A 26623-nucleotide genomic window follows, 5' to 3' on the forward strand; every position below is an offset into this window, starting at 1 on the left:
GGTACAGCTTATCACTCTGAGGTCTGCTCCCAACAGCAATTGGAACAAAAGGGTTAGGACAAGCTTGAGTATATTCACTATCAACAGCATAAGGGAACAAATTTAACTTCAAGACTACAGTTAGAAATGAGACTCACTTGTGCTTCTCTGCTTTCATGTGTTTTGGTAGTGGATGACTTGGCACCCACTAACACAGTCCCTCTCAGCTTTCACAAGTAATGTTAATCTATTTCTCAAGTCCATAGTCACTAAACCACCATACTTACCATTGTTATAAAAAATTTTTTGAAATTATACCAAAAAGGCTTTAAAGTCCTGATATAATTACTAGTTTCACTTTAAGGAAATACCCTGGAATAATCAAAAGGCAAGAGACATAGTATAAAGGACTGTTGGTAAGGCGAGACAGAATAGTTGTCTTCAAATATTTGAAGGCTATCAGGAGGGAAAGTTATCATATATTCAGTAGCAGTGGTAAAACACAAACTTGGTTCCTAGCCCTTCCATCAATTCTATGGCAGAGATCCTGGAAACAAAGGAGAGAGATAGATATTCCCTAGCATTAGGGGGAAGCAATTTGCTTCTGAGTTTTACTTAGAAATGAATAATGAGTACATACCAGATCCAGACCCAGATGTAGTCATATCATAAATAAGATCTTTAAGGGTTTTGCCAGCATTTACTAAGTTGCAATCATTTAGTGGTTCTTCCACATTTTGCCTCTTTTTCTTTTTATAAGTGCACTGACGTCCTTGACAGGTACATATAGTCAACATTGCAGCTATAGACAAAAGGCAAACTGGTATGGTAATAATTATGGTCAGCTCCACTGGTCCTAGTTTTTGCAGTTTTGGAGATGCTGCAGCTTAAAAAGAAAACAACAGTGAATCAATCTATTTTAAATATTCTTGTAATAGCAATATAATTAAAAATGCTTTCATCATGGCTATACCTTATAAACTAGTCATTCCCAAGCTGTGGTTCATGAATTCCTATGGGATATAGAGTTATAACAAGAAGTCCAGCACACGAAATGACTCAGTAGTGACTCATTAAATGACTCACTAAATGTCTCTAGATAACACTTACTATAATCATAAAAAGAAAACAAAAACAAGGAAAGAAAACTTTAAACAGGCCTGGAAAGAGATGGAGTAAGAATATTTTTGGCCTCTATGCTATTTACTAGCTCAGTTGGTTCTATTGTAAATACTAAGAATTTGGAGAAGTTTTAAATTCCTTATTTTGTAGGTTTATTTAGTTATTTGTTTTGGTTAATTGCTATTTTATTTACTTCTTGCTAAATTTTTTTACAAATAATCTCAGTATAATAAACATATCTACTCTCTTAAAATAGAACAATTTCTATTTTTCAATTGCACATAGATGTTATGATTGACACATTACTTTACGTTTTACTGAATTGAAAAGGTAAATAATTGGAGAAACAAAGAATAGAAAGAGTTATGGAGATCAGCTTAAGGAAGTGGTGAACAGAAGGAACAAAATATTTGCTAACCCCCTAAAAGCAGTGGATATTGAAGACTGAAGAGAGCACATTTTCTACTTATTAAGAAGTGCTTAATCCCCTTCTTTCACTATTCCTTCTTCCAATAGGTGATACCCATGATATTGTCTATGGAATAAATGAAACTGGTTTGTGTCTTAGGTTCCCAGTCTTCCTTCAAAGCCCAATTCACATATGGAACTACTCTATGACATTCCCTGCCCAGCCTATACACATATGCACTCTATTCTAGATGAGTGTTTTCTCTTCTTCCCCCCTTATTTTATCGTACTTTTTGACTGGCTCTCTCCCTTGCATATGCTGCATTCTCCCTTCATAGTAGTTGTTTATGTTTCTTTCCTCAGCTGCCCCTTCCCTCCCACCCCTGCCTACATCACAGTGGAAACAGAATTGGTTTTGAAGAAATGGGTTTAAATCCTAGCCCTTCAATTGAAAAGATAATGGGAGAAACAAAGTAGAGAAATAGTTATAGAGATCAGATTAAGGAAGTTGTAAGCAGAAGGAACAAATATTTGCTAACCTCCTAAAAGCATCGGATATTGAAGACTGAAGAAATCACATTTTCTACTTATTAAGAATCTTTAATCTTAATTTCTTTCTTTCACTATTTCTTCTTCCAACAGGTGATGTCCATCATATCTTTTTGCTTGAGGGGTAACGAATTTCAAACTTATCCAAATACTTAAAATATCATTTAAATGTTTCTCCTGGCTTTTAGATAAAGCATCCCTTTAATTGAAACATCAAAATGGCAGTTTAAAGAATCCTTACACAGTTGCAAAGAATGCAAGCTGTTCTAAACCTAGAGGACTCTTCTACTGCATATTCATCAAGACTGGGGTAACTTTCATAAAAAAGGCAAGAAAAAGCTTTTTCAATGGAGGGGGAGCAGGAGGAGGTGAGAAGGAAAGGGTGAACCTTACTCTCAATGCATTTGGCCATAATAGCATGCACACTCAATTTGGTATGAACATCTATCTTACACCACAGGAAAGTGTGGGGGAATGGGATAAGCAGGGGGTAGGGGATGATATAGGGGAGGGAAAATGGGAGGAGAAGGTAATAGAAGTAAACACTTTTGAAGAGAAACAGGGTCAAAAGAAAGAATAGAATGGGGGCAGGATAGGATGGAGGGAAATATAGTTAGTCTTTCATAACATGACTGTTATGGAAGTGTTTTGCATAACTACACATGTATAACCTATATCGAATTGCTTGCCTTCTTAGCGGGGATGGGTGAGGAGGAGGGAAAGGAGAGAATGTGCAACTCAAAGTTTTAAAAACAAATGTTAAAAACTGTTTTTACATACAACTGGGAAATGAGATATAGAGGCAATGGTGTATAGAAATCTATCCCTACAAGAAAATAGATGGGAAGAGGATAAGAAAAGGGAGGGATGTGACAGAAGGGAGGGAAGATTGAGGGAAGGGGTAATCAGAATGCATGCTGTCATGGGGTGGGTGGAAGAGAGAGATGGGGAGAAAATTTGAAACTCAAAATCTTGTGGAAGCGAATGTTGAAAACTAAAAATAAATAAATACATAAAAAGACTGGGGTGACTTTAAAAAGAAATAACGTAATAAGCTTGGGCAAAGATTTGTCCAAGTGGGATGCCCAGCTGAAATAAGAAGAACAAGAGGCCTGGAAGGATGGTGGAAAAAGCACTGGATTTAGAATCAGAGACCTGGGTTCAAATCTCTTCTGTCACCTACTATTTCTGGGACTTCGGAGAATTCTCTAGACCTCAGTTTCCTCATATGTAAAAAGAGAGGTTGGAGTCAATGGCTGCTAAAGTTACTTCTAAGTCTAAATCTGTCATCCTGAATAAAAGAATTCACACTGACAGCACAGTTTCCTAAGGATACTCATCCTAATATCCATAGCTATTTTTTTCAGAGTTGATATTAACACCTATTTTATAGGTTTCATATAGACTTATCTAAGAATTAAAAATTTTCAGTTCTAAGTGAAGTATAGAAAATGACAAACAATTGACAGGCAAAAGAGTATTTTATTAAAGGATTACTTAATTGGGAAGTATCATCTCTCCACTAAACCTGTTTGATAATTGCCAATCTAATGCCAAGAAAGCTTCATCTAAAGGTCATAGGATGATACTACAAAGGGGATGAAAATGCTAATAATTTTTTATCACTAGTCCCTGAAAAACTTTTCATTCACTTTTTGTCATCCAAATTTATCACCAAGAATCTATGCTGCCTTGTTTAGTATTTAAAAATGTAAGCATTAAAGTATCAGCTATTTTGCTTTTTAAAACAGGCATTACCCAGCCAGATTCTCCTACAGCAACAGAGTAATAAATCTGATGAACAGATTTTTTTTTAAAGAATTTAACATTTTCAATGTTAATTGAATGTGAAGATAACTGTTGTTTGTTCACCAATATCCACTGTAGATAGAAGATGAAGGAAAATATTCTCACAAGAACAGATCTTGCTTTCTCTTTGAAGCCATACCTTCTCTTCCTATCACTATAACCTTGGCCTCTGCCCCTTGATTACCTTGTGAGGTACTTCTCTTTCAACTCCTGATGCTACCTGACTTTATGTTAAAATCATCCCCCAAAATTGTGACAGATGTGGCCACAAAGAGGACTTGGTTCAAAAATCTGAGAACTGACAATAAACAAAAATTTTTGAAAGGAAGACAAGTTCAACTAAGTGTTGAACTAAGTTCATAACAGTAGTTACAATCCAGGACATCCTAAACAAGGTCCAAACAGAAGAAGGATTCCATATGAACCAATCACAAAGTACTCCAAATGTTCTTTTCCCAGCTAATGTTAACTAATTATAATAAAAGTCAGGATATTATAAAGTTCTTCAGTGAAAACCATAATTTCTGAAAACTCAACTTAACCATCCATACTGGAAAGATAAAGAAGACATAAAATACACCTTGCTCAGTTTAAGACAAGCAGGTGGATGAGTACAGCCAACTGCATCAGTATGAGAGATAAGATAGACAGACAGACAGACAGATAGATAGATAGATAGATAGATAGATAGATTGACAGACAGACAGACAGACTAATAGAGAAAGAAAAGAGGAGAAAGGGAAGGAGGAAAAAGGGAAGGGAAAGGAAAGGAAGAGAAAGGAATAAAAGGGAATGGAAATACTATTAATGGAAAATGAGGCGGGGCCAGATTTAACAGAGATTTGGGACTGATCACATTTAGGAAATAGTGTTTCAGTGTTTTCAATGCTCCTAAGAAGTTTAATGCCATTTTAAAAAATCTAACAAAAACAAATGTTCTTCAGTGACACTACATATTGGAAATCATGACATAACATGATCTCATTAGAATTAAAATTTCTGATGACTCCCCAAAAATGGAAAGGTACTAGATGCAACTAAGCTGCAGCAAATTATCAATAGTAAATTGTGCAAAAGAAGTAATGAAAGGACACCAAGAATATATACAACTGCAAAAACATGCAAGTTGATCATGTAGCAAAAATAAGAGGAAATAGGACAGCTTGAATGCTACGTTGATATTAAAAGAATAAAAGACTCCTAAGAAGATATCTACTGCATTGGGTGGGTACATTTATTGACAAAGGCATGGATAACTATGAATCACACACACACCAGGACAGAGACAGAGAGAGATTATGAACATTATTATCTCATAAAAGAGAGCCAGTTTAAAGAAATTTTAGATGAGGATCTATTAAGAAAATTCATCCCTAAGGCACCAAAGGATTAAGCTAGAAAGAGAACAACAAATAGATGAAATTTTTTTTTAATCTACAAAGATTTTTACAACAAATTCTTTTCACCATCCTGTTCAGTGGATAAATAAGTAAAATAAATAAATAAATAAATAAGTCGCCTGACTTCTAACATCATGAGCACTGGTATATTTGTATAGGAAGTAGAAACTGAACAGAAGAGAACAAAAATGAGAATTCCCAGAGGAGGCTTCTGCTTAAAACCATACCATTGTAAAGATATGAAGAGACAGATATTCAAGATATATACCAAAGACATCAAAGGCGTGGGAATAAACCCACACCATATTACTACCCCCAAAAGATAACTGATAAAGCATTATTATTAACCTTTTTCTCTCCATATAAACACAGTATAAGAATAATGGACATACTTATTGAGCAAATTAGGGAGGGCAACAGTACACTTTATCAAATGACATTTCATAGCAAACCACATGTTCACCACTCCACTTGGAATGGTTAGATTGGGGATTTTTGTGCTTGTGTTTGTTGACTATAAAAAATCTTTTCATTCAGCTGAGCAAAATACCACCTTAAAGGCTCTCCTCTCACAAGTGTCTGCCATGTATATTTTAAATTATACAATACATATTGAAATATGCAACAAAGAAAACTTATTTGACAATTTTTTTATCACTAATATTGGGCCAAGCACCAATCAGATATACGTTCAAAGGCGTTTAGCACTATTACAGGGAAGATATAATCAATCAATCAAAAAGCATTAAATACTTACTATGTACTGGACACTGTGGTAATTTTTGAGGACAGAGAGATAGATAACAATAATCCCTGTTCTCAATAAGCTCATAAAAAGGGGAGACATATGTAAATAGCTAGGCATATATAATACATAAAAAGAATAGATAAAAGATAATGTCAGAAGCACCAGCATTCAAGGGGACCAGAAAAGGTCTCCTACAGAAGATGGGATTTAAACTAAAATTTGAAGAGAGCCAGGAAACCTAATAGTTGGAGCTTCTGGGCATGAGGCAGCCAGTGCAAAGGCAGGGATGGAAAGAGGAGTCAGAACCATGCGTGTAAGAGGAAGCAAGTGGGAAGGATCTGATTCATAGATGTCATGGAAGGGAATAAAGAGTAGAAGACTGGAAAAATAGGAAGGGACCAAATTTTAAAGACCTTGAAATGCTACATAGACTATATTTGATCCTACTGGTAATAGGGAACTACTCGAATTTATCGAGTAGGAGGATGACATGGACAAAGCTATATTTTAGGAAAATCACTTTGGTTTCTTAGTGGAGCATCATTTAGAATGAATACTTTGAGTCAAATCTATAGATGAAGTGTTCTAAAGCTTTTTTGTGTGTTTCACAGATCCCTCTGGTAATCTGATAAAGCCTTTGGAACTCTTCTTAAAGTGTTTTGTTGCTTACTTTCCTAATTGAAGGAAATACTCAGTAACAGTTAGAGGTCAATGAAAATAAAGGCATATATTGTTTTCATCCAAGTTCATAGACCCTGTGCTCTATTCTTAGGGGTCAATGAATGCTAAGTTAAGAATTCTTGCTATAGATAATGAGGTCTTCCAAATGCTCCTCTTTATGGATTTCACTATGCTTACTTCACCAATTTCCCAAGCATTTCTGAGCCTTCTGGATGTAATCCAAAACTGCTTAATAGAATTTGGACTAGTTCCCTATCCAAGCCAAGTGGATGAAAAATGGCTTTTGTCCAGACTATATCAATCCATCCATCCATCCATCTATCCATCTACATAGATATACACATGGGAGGTATCAATGTTGGGGTAGTAAGAATGTCATCAAAGAAATATCTGAGAAAAAAAAGATGAACTGGTCAGTGGACAGAGCAAAGGATCACCAGTGGACAGAGCTACCAGATTTCTTTACTATACTCTTTGTATCAAGAGGACATAAGGAAAGCGTCCAGCATGTTTAGTTGATTTCCTTGTTGGGGAACATGGAGAATTGCACGGGGAAGTTAAGCATTGTGGGGGTTTTAGTTTCATTCTTTAGAGGGGAGACCCATATTAATAAAATCAACAACAATTTGAGTATTTGAGAATATGGATAAGAAGGACATAGGATTAAAAAAGTGTGGAGAAGTGAGATCTGCCCAGGCAAAGGAATAGCTACACTGAAAAGATTGTAGATACAGCTAAATATCTAATTAACTTAATCAAATTGGCTGTTCTAATTCTGGAAAATAATGATTTTAGGCTATATTTTAACTCAGTTGATACCAATTTACATTTAATAAATTTTCTTTTAAATAATTCTAATCAAATTTAGAATAAGAAATTAGAAGTAAAAGTCCACTGTAACAAAACTATTACTTCTATGTTTTTGTTAAAGTGATGTCTGAGCCAAGGTTTAGTTTATTTGATTATTACAAATTCTCTAAACCCTTTAGTCTGGAACAAAAAAATATCTCTCTAACCCCTTGAAGACTGTATTGCCCCTGATTGCCTGCTGCATTTATTACAGTATTGGGGGAGGGGTGTGTGGAGATAGAGAGATTACAGCTGTGCTGAGTTGGAGCTATGTTCTTTATAATTGCCTTGTCCTGCTTAAGTATCAATTACCTCTATACTTCTTTTTAACAACAAACCAATCAAATCCATTCCTCCCACCCCCCCACCATCCCCCAACACCTAAACAGCAAAATAACCACACAAAGAAAGAACCGAAAGGTGGCAAAGGTTATATTGGTGATATTCATTTGACACCTCTCCCTAAGATCAAAGCAATACCTTTTAATTATTAAAGAACTACAAAGAGGTTTTGAATCAATTCCATTTTATCTCCAACCTGAAAATGTCATTTATTGTAACATTAATTACAGTATATTGGAAAGAACATATGATTAGGATCAAAGGACCTCAATTCTAATCACTTCCACTGTTTATTTAACTTCTCTATCTCAGATTTTTTAATAAAATGGAAAGAATAAAACATTTAAGATTAAATGAGAAAATGGGTACGAAAGTGCTTTGAAAAGTATGAAGTTACATATTATTATCATAACAGAATTCTACTATATCAAAACAACCTGGCAATTCCCTAGAGTTCATTATAATGAATTTTATCTGTTCCTCAAAACATAATTATGAATATACAATCTGTTAACTAAATGTTATCTAATTCAAATGTCTGAAAAGAAGCATCATCTCAAAAAAATACTATTAAAGAAATTCATAAATTAAAGGAACAATAGTCTCACAATTGAAAACCACAAAATGATGAAGATTTCAAAAAAATCTGAGAAGACTTTTGTGAACTAATGAAAAGTAAGTGAGCAGAACGAGAACACTGCACACTGTAGCAGTAATATTATAACAATAACTAACTGTGAAAGACAGCTATTCTGATCAATGAAATAATTCCAAACAATTCCAAAGGACTCAAGATGTAAAATGATATATATACCTCTAGAAAGAACTGATGAACTCTGCATATTAAAGCATATTTTTTCACTTTCTTTTTCTCCCCCCCCAAAATGACTAATGTGGAAATATGTTACATGATTTTATGTGTATAATGGATATGGTATTTCTTGCCTACTAAATGGGTGGGAGAGGAAAAGAGAGAGGGAAAGAATTTGAAATGGGAAATATTTGTTTTAAAAAGAGCTAAAAATAAATTTAATCCTCTTCCCCCTACCCCCCAAATTGTTGCTTTTTTATTTCTGCCAGTTATTTTTTGGCATAGGACCGACTGTTGTCTCTGAGTATTTAAGGATTCCTTTCAAATGAATAGGAATGGAGCTGATTCCAAGCTTCAATGTTCCTTAAGAGGTGTCAAGAGCTCCCTAATCTTACTCTGCTCTAACAATCATTAACCCTGGGCCTTTGTACTTCTGAGAGAGGGAGGCTGTAACAGTGTTCCATGATCCATTTCACAACAGTCTTTTGCTTTTGAAAGTTGCCAATAATCTCCCATCTCACATAAATCCAATTTTACTTTCTTGATAAAGAGTATATATATACGTATATATATATATATATATATATATATATATATACGTATATATATACACACACAAATATATATATACACATATATACACACATGAAATCCGAGCCCAGTATGTTTAATGGTGTAATATAGCTACATGTGTTTTATTTTTTAATGTATATTTTTCAGGACCTTTAACAATTATAAAAAATAATAAGTATTTGGTGCACTGAGGTCATTCATTTAAGTTTGGCAACACAAAGACAAAGAAAGGTAACTCCAGCGATACCTACTGATCTAAATAAAATACCTTATAAGAAATGTTGGCAACAGTTATGCTTTTGTGGGCAAATCTACACAACAATTAGTAAGGAAAATTATTACTCAGTTGAAATCAGGTTGCTGACAACCAGAAAGTCACAGTATCAGAGAGGATAATATTAGGAAGGAACTTCAGAAGTCATCAGCACCATCATTTTACAGATGAGGAAAGTAAGGCCAGAGAGTCATGTCTTGCCCCAAATCACAGTGGAGTGACAGAGTAAGGATTACCAAACCAAACTGGCTCCAACGCCATACCTCCTTTTAGACATGGACTATTTAAAAGGGAGGTCACATTTATTACTTTTTAAAAACAAAATGTTGATTTGGATTTATACAGATGAATTCAGCCATCTGGTCAGCTCTGAATGCTCTGTGCTCCTAAAAAAAAGGCAATACAGAAGGGATAATCCACATTTCATTCTTATGCTGGAATGGGTGGTATAGTGACTATGGTGCTGGACCTGAAGTCAACAAGAAATCTAGCCTGAGATACTTACTAGCTATATGACCCCAGCCAAGTCACTTCAACTTTGCCTGCCTCAGTTTTTCTGTAAAAAGGGAATAATAATAACAATAAATAGCCCTTCTTCCTAGGGCTATTATTAGGATTAAATGAGATATTTTCAAGTACTCTGCAAACCTTAAAGCTCTATCCATACAGAATATTATGTATTTAATATTATTTTTTAACATTTCCATTTGGAAAGTGTGTATGTGTGTGTGTGTGTGTGGTGTGTGTGTACAAGCTAGAATAGTTTCACCTTCCTACACTAGACAGTGTAATGTAGTGGACAGAGAGTCCATCTGGAAGTTAGGAAGAACTGGGTTCAAGTCTTGCCTCTGACATACACTAGATATGACCCTGAGCTGTGTGACCCCTGGCATTTATTATCTCATTTCTCTAGGCAGTTTTAAGAGATGATGATGAAGATGTTGATCTGCATCTGTAGAGGGAGTTTCCTCGTGTGAGAATTCACTCTACTAATGAAATCACAGGAAGAGCCTCTATTCTCATCCCTTACTTTCCTAATTACAGGAAGGCCTCTTCTCTCCTGAACTTACCATGTAGGACTTCAAATATTCTCATACGCATAGTATCAAAATTTATACTGACCTCTGACTGGCCTCATACCTTGACTCTTTGTTTTTACTGAGTTTCAGAAGACCAAATGGTGAAGGCCTACAACAGTTTAGTTCATCTATTTCATTCCCTGATAGCCAAAAGGAAGAAGGGTATGTGTTGAACTGATTTTATGAGACAAAAGAAGAGACAATTCAGAAAAGGTCAGGGGTGATAAGAAGACACCTCCAATCCCTTTTTTGTCTACCATATTTCCCCACCTAGATATTTCTTGGGGTTCTTTTACCAAAAAAAAAAACATAGTCAGGAGAATTAAACTTCATTCTCCCTTTACTATGAATTACTTCAATCAGATAATCAGACCTAGTTGATGACATTTGGAGAAGGGGGCAAGGAAGATGCACAACAGGAAAAAGTGGGAAGGAATTTTGGATAAGCAAGTCAAAGGTAAGGCTGAAAATTCTGGACAGATATGGCACCATGAGACCATGGATCCTGGAAATAGGAGTCAGAGGGTGAATGGGGGTTCAGAAGATGAGTCAGGATGCCCTGGCTCTGGTTGTGCCATTCACAAGGGCTGGTATAGCATGCCAAAGCCTCAGTTAAAGTGAAAAATTAATTTGAAAGTTTGAAACTTGGAAGCCTCCATTCACCTAGTCACCCCAGTAACAGTCCAGTAGTCCTTCATTGAGCTCCCAACCCTCTCCTTCTAAGAAGAGAAAGAAAAGGAGGAAGAAGAAGAGGAAAAGAAATTCACATGCCTAATGTATCTTCATCCTCCATTGTCATCTCTTGGATCAGCATCATTTAGTATAATATTCTTGAGATTTCTACCCTGCTGTGAATACTGGGTGTTCATAATATGAATCTAAGGCAAGTTATAAAATTAGTTTGAATTCTCTAACCATATACTGATTGCTGGTAAGAGAAAAGGGTCCAGTACATGCTGAGTATCAAAGGGAAGTCACTTTGGGCTAATAATTTACTTCATATAAATCATGTGGAGAGAGATAATTGAGAATTGGTTATAATAACTGAAAGTAACCAAAAGTATAGAGGTACAATATGTGCATTCAATTTTCATGCTCATAATTTCTAATCTTTACTACTTTTAGATAGTTCCTCATAAAAATAAATGCCTTAAAAAGTCCCAATAAATCCCAATAAATAAGGATTGTTAGCATTATGGTGGTCTTTCGGCTAACATTCACCATGGGCATTGGGCAGGTAGGTGGTGCAGTAGATAGAGTGCTGGGCCTGTAGTTAAGGACACCTAAGTTCAAATCCAGCTTTTGGCACTTACTAGCTGTGTGACCCTGAGCAAGTCACTTAACCCTGTTTGCCTCAGTTCCTTTATCTGTAAAATGAGGTGGAGAAGAAAATGGCAAACCACTCTGACATCTTTGCCAAGAAAACCCCAAATAGGGTCATGAAGAGTCTGATGACTGCAAAACAACTAAACAGCTACAATCATGAGCACTACACAGTAAAGTGACTAAGTCTCAGGGTGTTATAATCCATGATTTAATTAATGTTTCTTGTTGACTTTGGTCACAGGCTAAAACAAATTCCTTTAGCCATCTAGTTCCTCTTCCACTTAGTAAATGTGAAAACTGAGGGTCAGGGAAGTCTTTGGTCTCTCTAATCTGTCCTCTTCTCTGAACTCTCACCACAACCACCTTTATCATAGCTCTTCATCACCTCTCACTGGGTCTCCTTGCATCCAATCTCCTCCTTTTCCAATCCATCTTCCACACAGCTGCCAAACTGATTTTCCTAAAACACAGGTCTGACAAATGTTACTCTTTTGCTCAAGTTTCAGTGGCTTCCCATTGCTTTGTGTTTGGCATTGAAAGTCCTACACAATCTGGTTATAATTTGTCTTTTCAGACTGATCCCACATTAATCCTTATAATGTCCTCAAAGGGGCAGCTGAAGCAGCCAACCTGCTATTCCCCATAAATGGCATTCCATTCTTATATGTGCCTTTGTACAGGCAATCTCTCATGCCTAGAATGTTCTTCTAAAAGTATGAATGTAGTCAAAAAAGTTCCATGCCATCCTCCTTACTCTGAATTATTTTAATCAGAAAAAAAATCACTTCTGCTTCTTGAAACCTTAAGCTTCCTTCAAGGCTTAGCTTGAGTGACATCTCCTCCAGATTGGATTGCCCAGTGGTTAGTATCTACTCCCAATCATTGTCCATTTTTCTGTAGATAACCTATATTTATTTATCTACATTGATATTTTACTCCCTACTTGAATGTCAGCTCCATGGGGGCAAGAACTATTTTGGTCCTGTTTTTTGTATTCCCAGTGCCTAGCACAGTTCTTAATGGTTTGGTAAATACTTCATGATAGATTGTGTTCGTCTTTCATTGCTGAAGAAGATCATCTCATTAGAGAAATGATGATATGACTTGCAGTTGACTTTGTTCTGAGTGAGGGAGGGCTGTGCAGGTCACCAGTCTCACTTCTCCTCCTGAGCCCACTTCATGATAGAACAATTGCCCTGGATCACACAGGAAGTAACTGGAAGACCCTAATTTTAAATCCAAGGCATCTATGCTTGTGAGTCATAAGGATGGTGAAACAAAGAATACCACTTAGGTGAAACTTCTTTGCCTTCTAGTTTCCCTCATAGTGACACTGTCAGTATCAGTATCAGGTTCAGGTCCGCCAATACTATACCAACTCACTTTCTGGACATATATTGCATAATAAGACTGAGAACATTTAAATTAATATGTGTACATGGATTAAGAACTGGATAAGTCTTAGAACAACATTTCTCAAAGTGTAGTCCAAGACCTTTTCAATAGGTCTCTGAGGTCAAAACTAATTTAATAATCATGCTGACATTTTAATTTCTAATATCATTAGATTAAGCCAACATAAACATAATCACCATAACAACTCTATGGAATAGTTCGTGCAAGTATTGCTATCTATTTTTCAGATATGGAAACTAGAGATCAGAAAGGATAAGTGACACCAAATCAAATAATTAATAGTCATTTTCAAATACCTGATTTGCAAAGATATTATAGTCTAGTGAGGAAAACAAGCACATGAGTACATGAGCATATGTGAAAAAAATAAATAAAAAGAGGACCAAAGAAATACATAATTAAATACAAGGTAGTTAGAGTGAAAAGGCATTATTACATGGGGGGAGGGGAGGAATCATGAAAGGTTTCCTGTAGAAAGCAGTCCTTGAGCGATGTCTTGAAGGAAGAGAGGGATTCTATAGTAACGCAGTAGTAAAAAGGGAGTGAATGGGAGATGTAATGTCATATGTTAGTAACAGAGAAAAGGTTAGTTTGGCTGCATCAAAGAAAGCTGGAGGGGGAGAAATGTTAACTGGATAGGCTAGAACCAGGCTGTGAATGGTTTTAAAAGCTAAACAGAGAGTTTATATTTTATCTTATATGAAATAGGGAGCCACTGAAATTGATGGAAGGAGCACATGGTTAGATCTCAATTTAGAGAAAATCACTTTGGCAGCAGTATGTAGAATGGACTAAAGTGCAGGAAAATTTAAGACGGGAAAAAAATTAACAGGCTTTTACAGTAATCTAGGTGAGAGATGATGAAGGCTTGAGCTGAGGTGATAACTTTGTGAGTAGAATGGAGTTGGATGTATTGCAGTAGAAACAGCAAGAATGGGCAACTGATTGAATAAGTGGGGTGAGGGAAAGTGAGTTGTCCAGGATAATGTGATAACTATCAATCTGGCAGAGTGAAAGAATGGTAGAGCTTTAGACGATGATGTTGCTGTTGCTGCTGCTGCAAATAATAATAGCAATTTGTGTGCACACATACACACGTACACACAAACATACACATACACTACTTTAAAGTTTGCAAGGTATTTTGCAAATATTATCTCATTTTATATTCACAACAGCCCCAGGAAGGAGGTGCTATTTTATACGAGGAAACTGAGGTGGACTAATGCTAAGTAACTTGCCCAGGGTCACACAGTAAGCATCTGAGGCTAGATTTGAATTTATTCTTCCAAATCCCAGGTCACAAAACTATCCACAGAGCCACCTAGCTGCCTCTGGTGAGTTTGGTAAGGAAAAATGCTAAAGATTTGAGGGAAAACATGATGACTTCACATTCTGTAATGGAATAAATCACAAGCAACCATTCATTTATTCAATACACATTTATTAAGTGCGTCTTATAAGCCAGGCACTGTGATAATCACTAACCAATCTGACTTAGTTAAGATGACTGAAATAATTGGATTATCAGTGTAACAATCAAAAAGGTAGATATGAAGTATTAATGAGGAATAGTGCTTTGCTGCTTTCTTCCTGCTCCTTTAGCTAGTTCCAGTGGATGTCACAGTTAGGGTTTGCCCTAATACAGTGTCCTGGCACCCTGCTACATAATACCTAAGAATTTTCAGTCTTCAAGATCCATATATCTGAACTGGGGCATGTACTTGAATACTATCCAAGGGGAACTTTATGAGAAACTCAACTCTCTGTATGAATAATCACATCAAGAAGAGGTGTTTTTCTTCTTACCTTTTGTTACATCCTTAGCACAATGCCTGGCACATAGTAAAGGTTTCATTCTTTGTTGAGTGACAGCTTTTACTTTACCTAACTTTAACTTATATTTCCACTAACAACCAGAAGAATGACATGCACATAGCAGACCCTTAATAAATGTATGCCTATTTTAATTGAATCATTGTGTGCCCAGTACCTAGTAACTTGAACATAACAGCCATTCAAAAAATGTGTTATTTATTATGATAAACACTGATAAATACCATTCCTCTGTGTGATATTTTTGGTGGTCTAAAAATTGTAATGTAGCTTCCAAATATGCCTAATTTATTCCCAGAGATTCAATGAGACAAATTTGAATTTAACAAATATTACTTGACCTAGTGCGGTGCCTTGAACATAACAGATGTTCAATAAATATTTGCTGAATGAATATTCATGAATGAATGAATGGAAATGGTGACACAGAGCTCAGAGACTTTGGGATTTAAGTTTAATAAAAATTATTCACCTTGAGTTAGTTCTAAATTTTGCTTTAAACTTTCCAGAAGATCTTTAGTAGAATTTCATCAATTTTTTCTTTCCTCTAGAGATTAAAAAAATGATCCTATATTAAGCTTAAATCTTAAAAGCTTGACTGTTCTGTGTACTTACACTTAATAGACACTTTCCAAAGCATAAAAAGCATTGTGTCTTTCTCTCTTTCCATAACAATACCTTTCTGGCCTACCTGTCAGGTGCATATTAAGCCCTCTCTGGGTGAACTCCAAATGGATTTTGTTCCTGTTAATATTAGTGTCACAAGTGTCCCTCCCAGCAGTACTAGTCCCAGCACGTGTATGCCAGCCTGCAGCAACCACATCCCGGAGCTGGTGTTTCAAATCAGAACTCGCCAAAAACAATAACAATATAAAACAGCTACAGAAGGAAGCAAAGTATCAATAGAACCGCTTTCACTGACATTCTGAAAAGGACAATCACATTCTGACTTTTCCTCACCCTTAGACTTATACTATGATAATCTTTATCACAATTCACTATGGAAAAATCTTACTCTAATGGCCAAGCAAGTTTGTGTCTCTGCAGGTTTTCATATTGTGCACTTGAAAGAATACTTAGGGTAGAAATAAACTATCGCTATATAATGTCTACCTGGAATATATGAAGTCTTACTAGGCAGCTATGGAGCACAGCGTAAAGAGTGCTAGGCCTGAAGTCAGGAAGACCACACTTCATATTCAACCTTAGACACTTACTGCTCGATTCTGGGCAAGTTACTTAACTTCTATTTGCCTCAGTTTCCTCATCTGTAAAATAGGGATAGTAATATCTCTTAATCCACAGAGTTGTTGTGAGGATCAAGTAAGGCTGCCACCTTTAACAAGAGAAGTATAACTCTGAAAGCTTGCACTGAAATAAAAAAGTATTGGAAGTATCAAGAGTAATTCCATGGTTGTTTCAGTAAGGATTATGTCCCTGGTGTTTTCTTAATGGATCTAATTCACACATTTATTGTGACTAGAAATATAGTCACAGAGGTTACATTATTAAATAGCAACAAATAAGCTACAATTCACTTCTACAACATCTAAGCTAGGTAGTATGCAGAAATGAACTGAATTTTTTAAAAATGTACTTGACTGCCTGGGGAAGGAAAGGAACAAAGCTTTATGAAGCACCTACTATGTGTCAGTTACTATGCTAAGCATTTTGCAAATATTATCTCATTTAATCCTTATAATGACCCTGGAAGGGGGAATCATTATTATCCCCATTTTACCATTGGAGAAACTGAGGCAAACAAAGATTAAGTGATTTAGCCAGTATCACATAGCTAATGAGTATTTGAACCAAGATCTTCCTGATTTGAGACTCTATCTACTGTGCCATTATGGGTTACTATTATTGTCTTTAAAGTTTCCTATGATAGTAGCATATTAATGCAAAGCTATCTCTGTATTTAAGATGCTTTCAATTCTTATTAAAGCAACAAGGCATAGTGAATATATTTGTGGGTGTAGAATCAGGAAAGCCTGGGTTCATCCTCTGACTAGGTTAAGTAATCTTCCCAAGGTCACAGAGCTGGTAAGTGTTCCAGCTGGGACTCACAGCTGGGTCATAGGATCATAAATCTAGAAATAAAGGAGACCAGAGGTCACCTAGTTCAACCCACTCATTTTATAGTTGAGAAAACTCACACCTAGAGAGGACAAGTGATTTGTTCAAGGTTACAGAATTACTAAGATCAGGGGTGATATTTCAAGCCAAGTCCTTTGAGTCTAGAATCAGTGCTCTTTGGGATAGGCCTCTGAGTCCAAAGCTAGGTCTCTTTTGTTTCAAAGTCCAGCCCCTGTTCTATTTTGCCATATTACTGCAGGATGAGAAAAAGCTATGAAAACTAGAAACAGCTTAGAGGAACTGACCTAGTTTATTCAGTGGCTGATCTTCCTTTCCAAATATAGCTTTCCTCACAATGTTTGCATTTTTTCCACCACATTGACTGAAATTCTACTATTTAGAGATTCACTTGGGTAAATAATCATCCACTTTTAAGAAACATAAATATTTAGAGGAGAGTTTCAGTATTATCAGATATTCACATTTTAATGTGAAATCTTTTTGGCTTACTTTCCTCCTAAAATACAGGCATATTAGCTGCATTGAGAAAATGATGGTTGTGATTAGGGATTAGGGATAGATCGATAAATTTAAAGTACAGAATCCCTTCTGTCTCCTATTAAAAGATCCCAGCCTATTCTGACAATATCCAGATTCAAGTTATTCCTAATTCTATTTTTATAACTTTAAATTGAATGTCATAGGTTTGTTTAGGAAGCTAACTACCATATACAACACTGTTATTAAAGAAAATGCATTCCATGTTCTAAATAAGTATACGATAGTCTATGCGCAACTTCTGTGCTTTTGCAGAAGTTTTCCCTTTGTCTCTTCTCTTAATTTCCTCTTAGAACCCCTAACTCAAATGCTGTCTCCTTCAAAAGCCCTTTCCTGATTCACCTCATTACTAGTTTCTCCCATTTACATGGTTGAGTGTTTATTTGCCCAAAAGTCTATATTTTCTTATCTATGAACATGTCATACCAACCCAGTAGAATGTAAGCTCATTAAGAAGAGGAAATGTTTTATTCTTTGTTCTTGTTTCCCCAGAGCCCAGCATAATACCTGGCACATGATATGCACTTAATGCTTGCTGAATGATTGAAATTACTGACATAAAAAACTTTTAAGGGTGTACTCTATTTGTCAATTGTGAGCTGCCTATATAATAGATTTCAGGGAATCAATGATAATTTTAAAGATCTCACACTAGTGAATTGGCAAAAGCCATTTTAGTACTCAAATCATCAGAAACTACTATTCAAGTTTGTAGAAAGACTGGTTTGTAGAAGGAACTTCTTACGTACTTTGTACCTCTGGAAAACTAGGTTATAAGTGTCTAATGATCTTATCACCTTGGATGACACACATGGAATCTTTTTCCTTTAGATTAATCTACTGTAAATTGGAAAATTGAAAGTAAAGCTATCTTTGTTTTCCAATCTACAAATAAATAGAAGAAAGGTAATCAGGTAATCAACAAATATTGATTTAAGTGTCTATTATGTGCCAGATCCCCAGGATATAAATGCAAAGAATGAAACAATTCCTACTTTTCAAGGTACTTATATTGGAAGGAAGGAAATAAATACATGTATAAATAGATACAGAATAGATATAAAGGGAATAAAGTCAAGGCAGTTAGAGACAAGGCAGCTAGGTAAGGAGGGGACAAACAGTTGTAGGGATTAAGAAAGGTTTTCTGTAAAAGATGGTGCTTGAACTGTGACCTGAAGGAAGGAAAGGAATTCTCTCAGATAGAGTTGAAGATGTAAAGCATTAGTGTCACAGGGAACCAGCACTTACAAAGGTATGGATGCAGTAGATAGAGGGCAGTGTGTGTGTGTATGTGTATATGTGTGTGTGTGTACGTGTGTGTTTATGTGTGTATATGTGTGCATGTGTGTGTGTGTGCGTGTGTGTGTGTGAAGAACACAGACATGGCCAATTGGGCTGTAGCACAGAGTAGAAGAGTAATGTTCAATGACAATGCCCAAAGAACCATCAAAGCTAGAGAGGAGTTTTTATTTTATCCTGGAAAGGATAAAAAAGGAAGCCACTGAAGTTTAAGGATTGGGGAGCAATATGGCCAGAGGGATCTTGAAACAAATTGTCACTGTCAACATATATTTCAGGAAGCCTTGTGTGCTTTTGACACATATAGGGGAAGAAGGTCTAGCACCAATGCGATACCCACAGCAGCTGCCATGAATATGCAGGATATTTCCAGAGTAAATTCACAAATTTACACAATTTCATAATTCTCTTCCTCAAAGAAGAAACCGCAATATTTATTCAGATACCAGAAAGTCAATTCCTCCATGGTAACAAGGAAGTTTATACATATTACCAATAAAGAGAGCATGGCTACTCCCAAGCTTTCCCTCCATCAAGCCTCCCCACAAACAAGCTCTCTTAGGCAAAATGCTCCTCTCTCACGCAGACTAGCTGCTCTGCTCTGCTCTGCCTCCTCTCTCTCTCAGCTCCACATCACTCTCTCTTCCTGCTGCACCCTTCCTGATCCATTTATTCAGCAAGCTCTTCCCACCATGTGCTCCATGTGACTCAGGCTATGGGCTGGCCCAAAGCTCAAAGCAGGTCACATGAGCCTATTAAGGAACAGGAAAGATCTTCAAATTCCCTTAACATCACAGAAGGTTGTGAGAGGAGGATCTTTATGGTGATATTTTACCTTGCCTTACCAAACCAAATGCTTTTTAAAAAATGCATATAATTTGTTCTTGTACTGCAGCCCATCATAAACTACAAAGATATTGTCTGCTATAGAATGTTATTTGTCAAAACTTGTCTGTTCCTTTCTCATACCCTCATCAAGGATGCACTCGATTTATGTGTGGGTAATTCTCAGGAAAATTCTGCAGGGATAGAAACTAAATATATGAGCCCATAGTTATTAGTATTCTTTCAATCATGTTTTTGTAACAACAAATTCCAACAGTTTGCCATGTCTTTGACATCCTCTTCTTCCACATACCTTGAGAATAAATCCCTCAATATCCTCAAAATTGTGTTGCCTCCAGTATGGACCTCCTCTGTGTAACTGGCCTAGTCTAGCTGTCCTTGCCATCTTTGTTTCCTTCAGTGCAATTTCTACTTCCTCTATACATACAATAGGGGCTGTTCTTTTGAAATCTGAAGTTTATGATTCCTCTAGCTTTAATGCTGAAAAGTTTGTTATTTTTTAAAAATTGCCTTTTTGAGTTTACTGTCCTTTCAGATTCTTTCTTACACAAGCCTGACAACAAGCAATACCGGACTTCTTGCTCTTCTTCAGCACGATGCTCCATCTCCTGACTCCTAACATTCTCACTGACTGGCCTCCATGCCTGAAATGTTCTCCCTTCTCATCTCAAATCTTAGCTTTCCTGTCGTCCATCAAGAGTCAGGTAAAGGTTTCCATAGGAAGTTTTTCTTTCTCATCCCCCTCGTTACTCCCCAATTTATTCTGTCTATATCAAATTTGTACATAGGTGTTTGTATGTTGTCTTGTCCATTAGATTCTGAGCTCCTCAAAGGCAGGGACTGTTTTCGCCTTTCCTTGTATCCCTAGATCTTAGCACAGTGCCTAGCACATAACAGGCACCTACCAAAATGAATGACTTTGCTTCTTATTTCTAATGGTACAATAATACTCTATCATACTCATCTAGCATAATTTGTTCAATTGTCTTGAACTGCTTTAATTTCCAGTTATTTTCCAACACACACACACACACACACACACACACACACACACACACACACACACACACATACACACACACACATCTGCTACGTGTTTTGTACAGGGCACTGTTCCAAATTGCCACTAGAACGGCTGGACCAAGTCACAGTTTCACCAATGATGTATTAATGTGCCTTTTTCCCAATGCCCCTTCTAACATTTTGTTTTCTTTGCCAATTTAACAGTGAGATGGAACTTCAATATTGCTTAATCTGCATTTCTCTATTAGGAATTTGGAATTTTGTTTTCATATGGCTGCTGATAGATTCAGTTTCTTCCTTTCAAGACTTTCTGTTTATATCTTTTGAACATTTATCATTTGGAGAATGGTTCTTATTCTTATAAATTTTAACCATTTCCTTAAAGTGTAATGTATCAGGTCTTCCAGTAGCATGTATGTTCACTCACTGGTGATTGGGTTAGGATTGGGTAAGTTAATGTTTAGAGATAGTCTAAAATGTGTAATTTGTAGCACTTTCTGCACCATCACACTCTACCTACCACAATCACTGCAGAAACCAGCAGAGGCCACATAAAACGAATAGCTATTCTGCATTTTTCTTTGGTTTTTTACTCCCAGGGCCCTCAAAATTCATCACCAAGTGGCCAGTCTGCGGGTGATAAGCTTTCCCAGAGTTAGTAAAAATCAGTCTGTTGCAAGGATAATATCTTACGTTTTACAGTCTGTCTCTCTCTTAAGCTTTTGCTGGTAGAGTTGAGTTCGTGCCAGCAGAATTATCAAGAAGACACTTCTATAACTCCAGGAAACATTAGGGCAAGACTGTTGATAAAGACTCAGTAAACATTAAACTGTTCCCTTTGTTATTTAATTTCCTTTTGCATTTCTCTGTAGGGCTTGGAATTTAAAATTCTTTAAAAACTTAGAGGAGGACTGTATGTAATTTTTAAGGAGTTAGGAAGAAGAAGAGAGAGCCTGAATCTGGGTCAGGATAAAAATGTATTCTATGACCTTCAAGATCTCCTTTGGCTCTAAATTTATGATCCAATTAATGAAGGAGGAAAAATCAAAACAGCAGGGGGAGCCAGCAAGCCAGGTCCAAAAGAGCAAACTTCTGAGTGGAAGAAAAGTGAGATCCTATGGGTGCAATGAGATTAAAGGATCACATATTTTGAGCTGGAAGGGATCTCAGAGGAAAGTTAACTAACCCTTCATCTTATAAATAAGGAGGGTGAAGGCCCTGGGAGTTTAATGAATTGCCCCTGGTCACACAAGTCGTAAATATTTAAAGTGATTTTTGAATTCAGGTCCTCTCCCTTCTTCAGAGCCAGGGGTCTCTTTCCACTGTTAACACAGTACTTCTTAATGATGTTGTTCTGGTTAATGAGGTGACTATTGTGTTCCCTGATATTGTTATCAGACATAGAAGTGTTTAAACAGTTTTCTCTGGTTTAGGAAAGCTGGAAAAGTAGGGGAGGTAGAGCAGGTTATGAAAGATTTTGAAGGTCATACAGAAATATTTATATCTGATCCTGAAGGTAACAGAGAGCCACCGGTGTTTACTGAAGAAAAGGATGACATGATGAGATCTGTACTTTAGAAAGATGAACTTTGGCAGCTGAATGGAAGATGGACTGGAGTGAGAAGAGACTTCTGTTAGGAGACCAACCAGCAAGCTATTGCAATAGTCCAAGAATGAGATGAAAAAGCCTGTACCATGATGGTGGCAATTTATTTGAGGAGTTGTAACTGCATGATGCTGCAGTGCTAATATTCTAATAGGGAGAATCAAACAATAAACAAACACTTGTTAAGCATCAACTCTACACCAGGCACTGTGTTAAGTCCCGTGGATACAAAAAGAGGCAAAAAGCAGTCCCTGTCCTCAAGGAACTTACAATCTAAAGAAAAGAAACAAGAGAAAAGAATGAAGAACCTTAGTGTCTTCAAAGGGTATACAAGGAATTAAATAAGAAATACAGAGGGCCTGGGGATAGATTAGCTTTGTTTTAAGGAATTTAATGGGGAAAGAGATGAGTGGATAAGGGGAATACACTAGTGTAGAAAAAGGAAGAATGGAGTAGAACTTGCTATTTCTCACAATCTGGGTGATGAGAAGAAACATGTATGTATGTATGTATGTATGTATGTATGTATGTATGTATGTATGTATACATATATATGTTTACATGGCCATTATGTGGTTTTATTTTACTTGACTCTGCTCTTCCATTTATTACAAATATCTCTCTCTATGTCTCTGTCTGCCTGTCTCTGCTCTCTGTTTCTGTCTCTGCGTCTCTCTCTTTCCCTCTAGTTCTCCCTCTTTCTCCTTCTCCCTCTCTCTCCCTACAAAAATAAACTAACATTTCTATGCTAACTATACTAAAGTCATAACACATATACATTTTTATATTGAAAAAAGATTAAATTGTGTCAGAATTAAAATATGACAAATCAATATAATTTTATTTCATTCTAACCTGTCTTAGTAACAAAACATAAAAAAAATACTGAGATGAGAAGGTAAAACAAACCATAAGAAAGGAAGGAAATTTAAAATAGAATACTAGAGATTTTAAAGCAATTACTGGGTAAATTAAGATAATATGTTATTACTGACATCTCTAATTTCAACTTAAAATCACCTAACTACAAATGAAAGAATCATCAAAATAGCAAACATCAAATTCTTGAGACTTTAAACTTATAGCATTCTATCCTCAGTTCAGTGAATACAATAAAAATATTCTAAGCTAAATATTCTGAGCAATTTATGTTTAAAGAAAATAAAAAATTATATTTCCTCAAAGGTAGTAATAATTATACAAATGCCAAGTGAAAATTCAGCCAAAGGGATGGAGGTGCAGGGTCAGGATTCTAGTCCTGGTACCTTGGGGTTGGTGGGAAGAACAGGAAATTATGGTACCAGACAGGGAACTAAGAGATACTCTACCCCTCAAGCCAAGAAGGGCCTTAGTTATAAGGGATACAAGTGTACATGGTTATAATGGAGCCAGAAGTTAAGCTAACAAAGCTGAATAACTTAGCTTTTCTTATTATTTCCCTTCTCTTGAGGCAATAGCAATTTGAATCTAGTTAGATTAAATCAACAAATGAAGGTAAGGGGGCCCAGCTGTGAGGTTTAGAGGTGCTATAGAGGCAGGATGCCAAGCAGAGCATTATAGCCTTCACCTCTTATCCTGGAAGTGCAAAGAAATCCCCAGTAATTGCCTGTGCTCTTTTCCTTTGCTCAAGTCTTAGCAAGAAGGTGGTCCTTCTTTTTCCCAAAGCCAACCCACTCCACATACCTTTGAGTCTATCTCTTCCTTTTTCCTCTGGTATATGCCTCTTCCAGCATCCTGTCTCTCATTAATCATCAATCTCTCCTTATCCCCTGACTCCTTCCCTGCTGCCTGCAAACATTTCTAAGTCAAAAAGAGTCATATTAATGCACTGCTGGTGGAACTATGAAGTGGTGCCACCATTCTTAAGAGCATCCTGGAACCATACCTCAAAAGTCATTTGACTTTGACTAAACCTTTGAGCCTAGAAACACCACTATCACGCCCTATATCCCAAAGAAATCAAAGAAAGAAGAAAAGGAAGCAAATGTACAAAAATATTATAGGCGGTTCATACAGCAAAGAACTGGAAACTAAAGCTCACCTCTACATTAGGGAATAGTTCAATAAATTATGGCACATAAATGAGATGGAAATAACAAACTGACAGTTTCAGAGAAATCTGGGAAGATATCTACAAATTGATGCAGAGTGAAGTGAGGATAACCTGGAGAACAATTTGTACAATAACATTAACATCATAAAGACTTAAGAACTCTGAGCAGTATAATGACCAACCTTGATTCCAGAGGACTAATGATCAAGGGTCCAAGCCACATACTGACAGAGAGGTGATGGACCCAAGATGAAGAATAATACATGTTTTTGATATAACAAAAGAAGAATATATTTTGCTTGACCATGTATATTTTGCAAGATCTATGAAGAAAAGAGTAAAAATGACAGGGAAGAAAGACAGGATGGAAGAAAGAAAGAAAGAAAGAAAGAAAGAAAGAAAGAAAGAAAGAAAGAAAGAAAGAAAGAAAGAAAGAAAGAAAGAAAGAAAGGAAGGAAGGAAGGAAGGAAGGAAGGAAGGAAGGAAGGAAGGAAGGAAGGAAGGAAGGAAGGAAGGAAGGAAGAAAGGGAGGGAGGGAGGAAGGAAGGAAGAGAAGGAAAGAAGGAAGAAAAAGAAAGAAAGAAAGAGAAAGGAAGAAAGAAAGGAAGGAAGAAAGAAAGGAAGGAAGAAAGAAAGAAAGAAAGAAAGAAAGAAAGAAAGAAAGAAAGAAAGAAAGAAAGAAAGAAAGAAAGAGGGAGGGAGGAAAGAAGGAAGAAAGGAAGGAAGGAAGGAAGGAAGGAAGGAAGGAAGGAAGGAAGGAAGGAAGAAAGGAAGAAAGAAAGAAAGAAAGAAAGAAAGAAAGAAAGAAAGAAAGAAAGAAAGAAAAGAAAGAAAGAAAGAAAGAAAGAGAAGGAGGGAGGAAAGAAGGAAGAAAGAAAGGGAGGGAGGGAGGAAGGAAGAAAGGAAGAAAAAAGAAAGTAAAGGGTCACTGTAGCATCTTTTTACTTTAAAAATGCTCAGAAGAGAACAGAAGGAAGTCCAGAAAAAAATCACAATTGACAGCTTTTAAAGTTACATGTTGAATTTATGACATATTTAAAAGAAAAAAAAGGTATACATAACAGAAACCTGCACTTTAATGTAATCCTTTCCTTCTGTTATGCTATTTATAGGTAAATGCTCATTTTATCTGTTGTTTGTTAAGTTTAGAATTTTTTTAAAGTCCCCAAAACTACCCTACCCTTCAAAAATTTGTTTGATCATACAAACTTTTTGAGCTTCTTTTCTTTTAAAGCTAACTTTCTTTTAAAAGGATCTACAGTCATTGTCTCCACTTTCTCATTTTCCACTCACTTATCAAACCCTTGCAGTATGGTTTCTAACCCTATCACTTGACCTTTATTCTCTACAAGATTTCTGATGCTTTCTTAAAAGTCGAGGTCTTTTCTCAGTCCATATCTTTCTTGACTTCTTCAGTATTTCAAACTTCACTCTTTCCTCCCAGATGGATTGTTCTCTTGGAGTTTTCATGACACTGCTATTTATTGGTTTTCTTGTTATCTTTCAGACTGTTCTTTCACAATTTTCTTCTCTAGATCATTATCCATATCCCACCCACTATGTGAAAGATTGTCGCAGGGTTCTGATCTCCTCTGGTCACTGAATCAGTTTTTATGGGTTCAACTGTCATCTCTATGTAGATTAATCTCACATCTACATGGTTGTCCTACATTTCCCCATCTACCTGGATCATCTCAGGAATTTCCAGCTCAACACGTCCAAAATAGAATTCATTATCTTTCTCCAAAATCCCAATCCTCTTCCTTCTTATCCTCCCAGTGCACAACCTGAGTCATCCTTGATTCCTTTTTCTTCTTTCTCCCACTGTATCAAATTAATCACTTAGTTTTGGTGATTCTAACCACAATATCTTTCATATCAATTCACTTTTCTCCAGTCACGAAGTTACTGTCCTAATTCCAACCTTCATCTCCTCTCACTTAGACTACAATATTTC

The 26623-nt window shown here is 36.3% G+C and overlaps 1 protein-coding gene across 4 annotated transcripts in view; it reads right to left on the minus strand.

Annotated features, from left to right (window-relative positions):
* The window catches only part of ACVR1C (activin A receptor type 1C), a 127181-nt gene that overhangs the window by 45226 nt on the left and 55332 nt on the right, over window positions 1-26623 (minus strand). For 3 of the 4 annotated variants that reach the window (XM_072612025.1, XM_072612023.1, XM_072612026.1), the window contains exon 3: window positions 620-865. In XM_072612025.1, the coding sequence (XP_072468126.1) occupies window positions 620-865 (246 nt within the window). The remainder of the gene's footprint in view (window positions 1-619; window positions 866-26623) is intronic. The other variant, XM_072612024.1, reaches the window with a different exon arrangement.

Source organism: Notamacropus eugenii, chromosome 5 (assembly GCF_028372415.1).
Source record: "Notamacropus eugenii isolate mMacEug1 chromosome 5, mMacEug1.pri_v2, whole genome shotgun sequence".
Lineage (NCBI taxonomy): Eukaryota > Metazoa > Chordata > Mammalia > Diprotodontia > Macropodidae > Notamacropus > Notamacropus eugenii.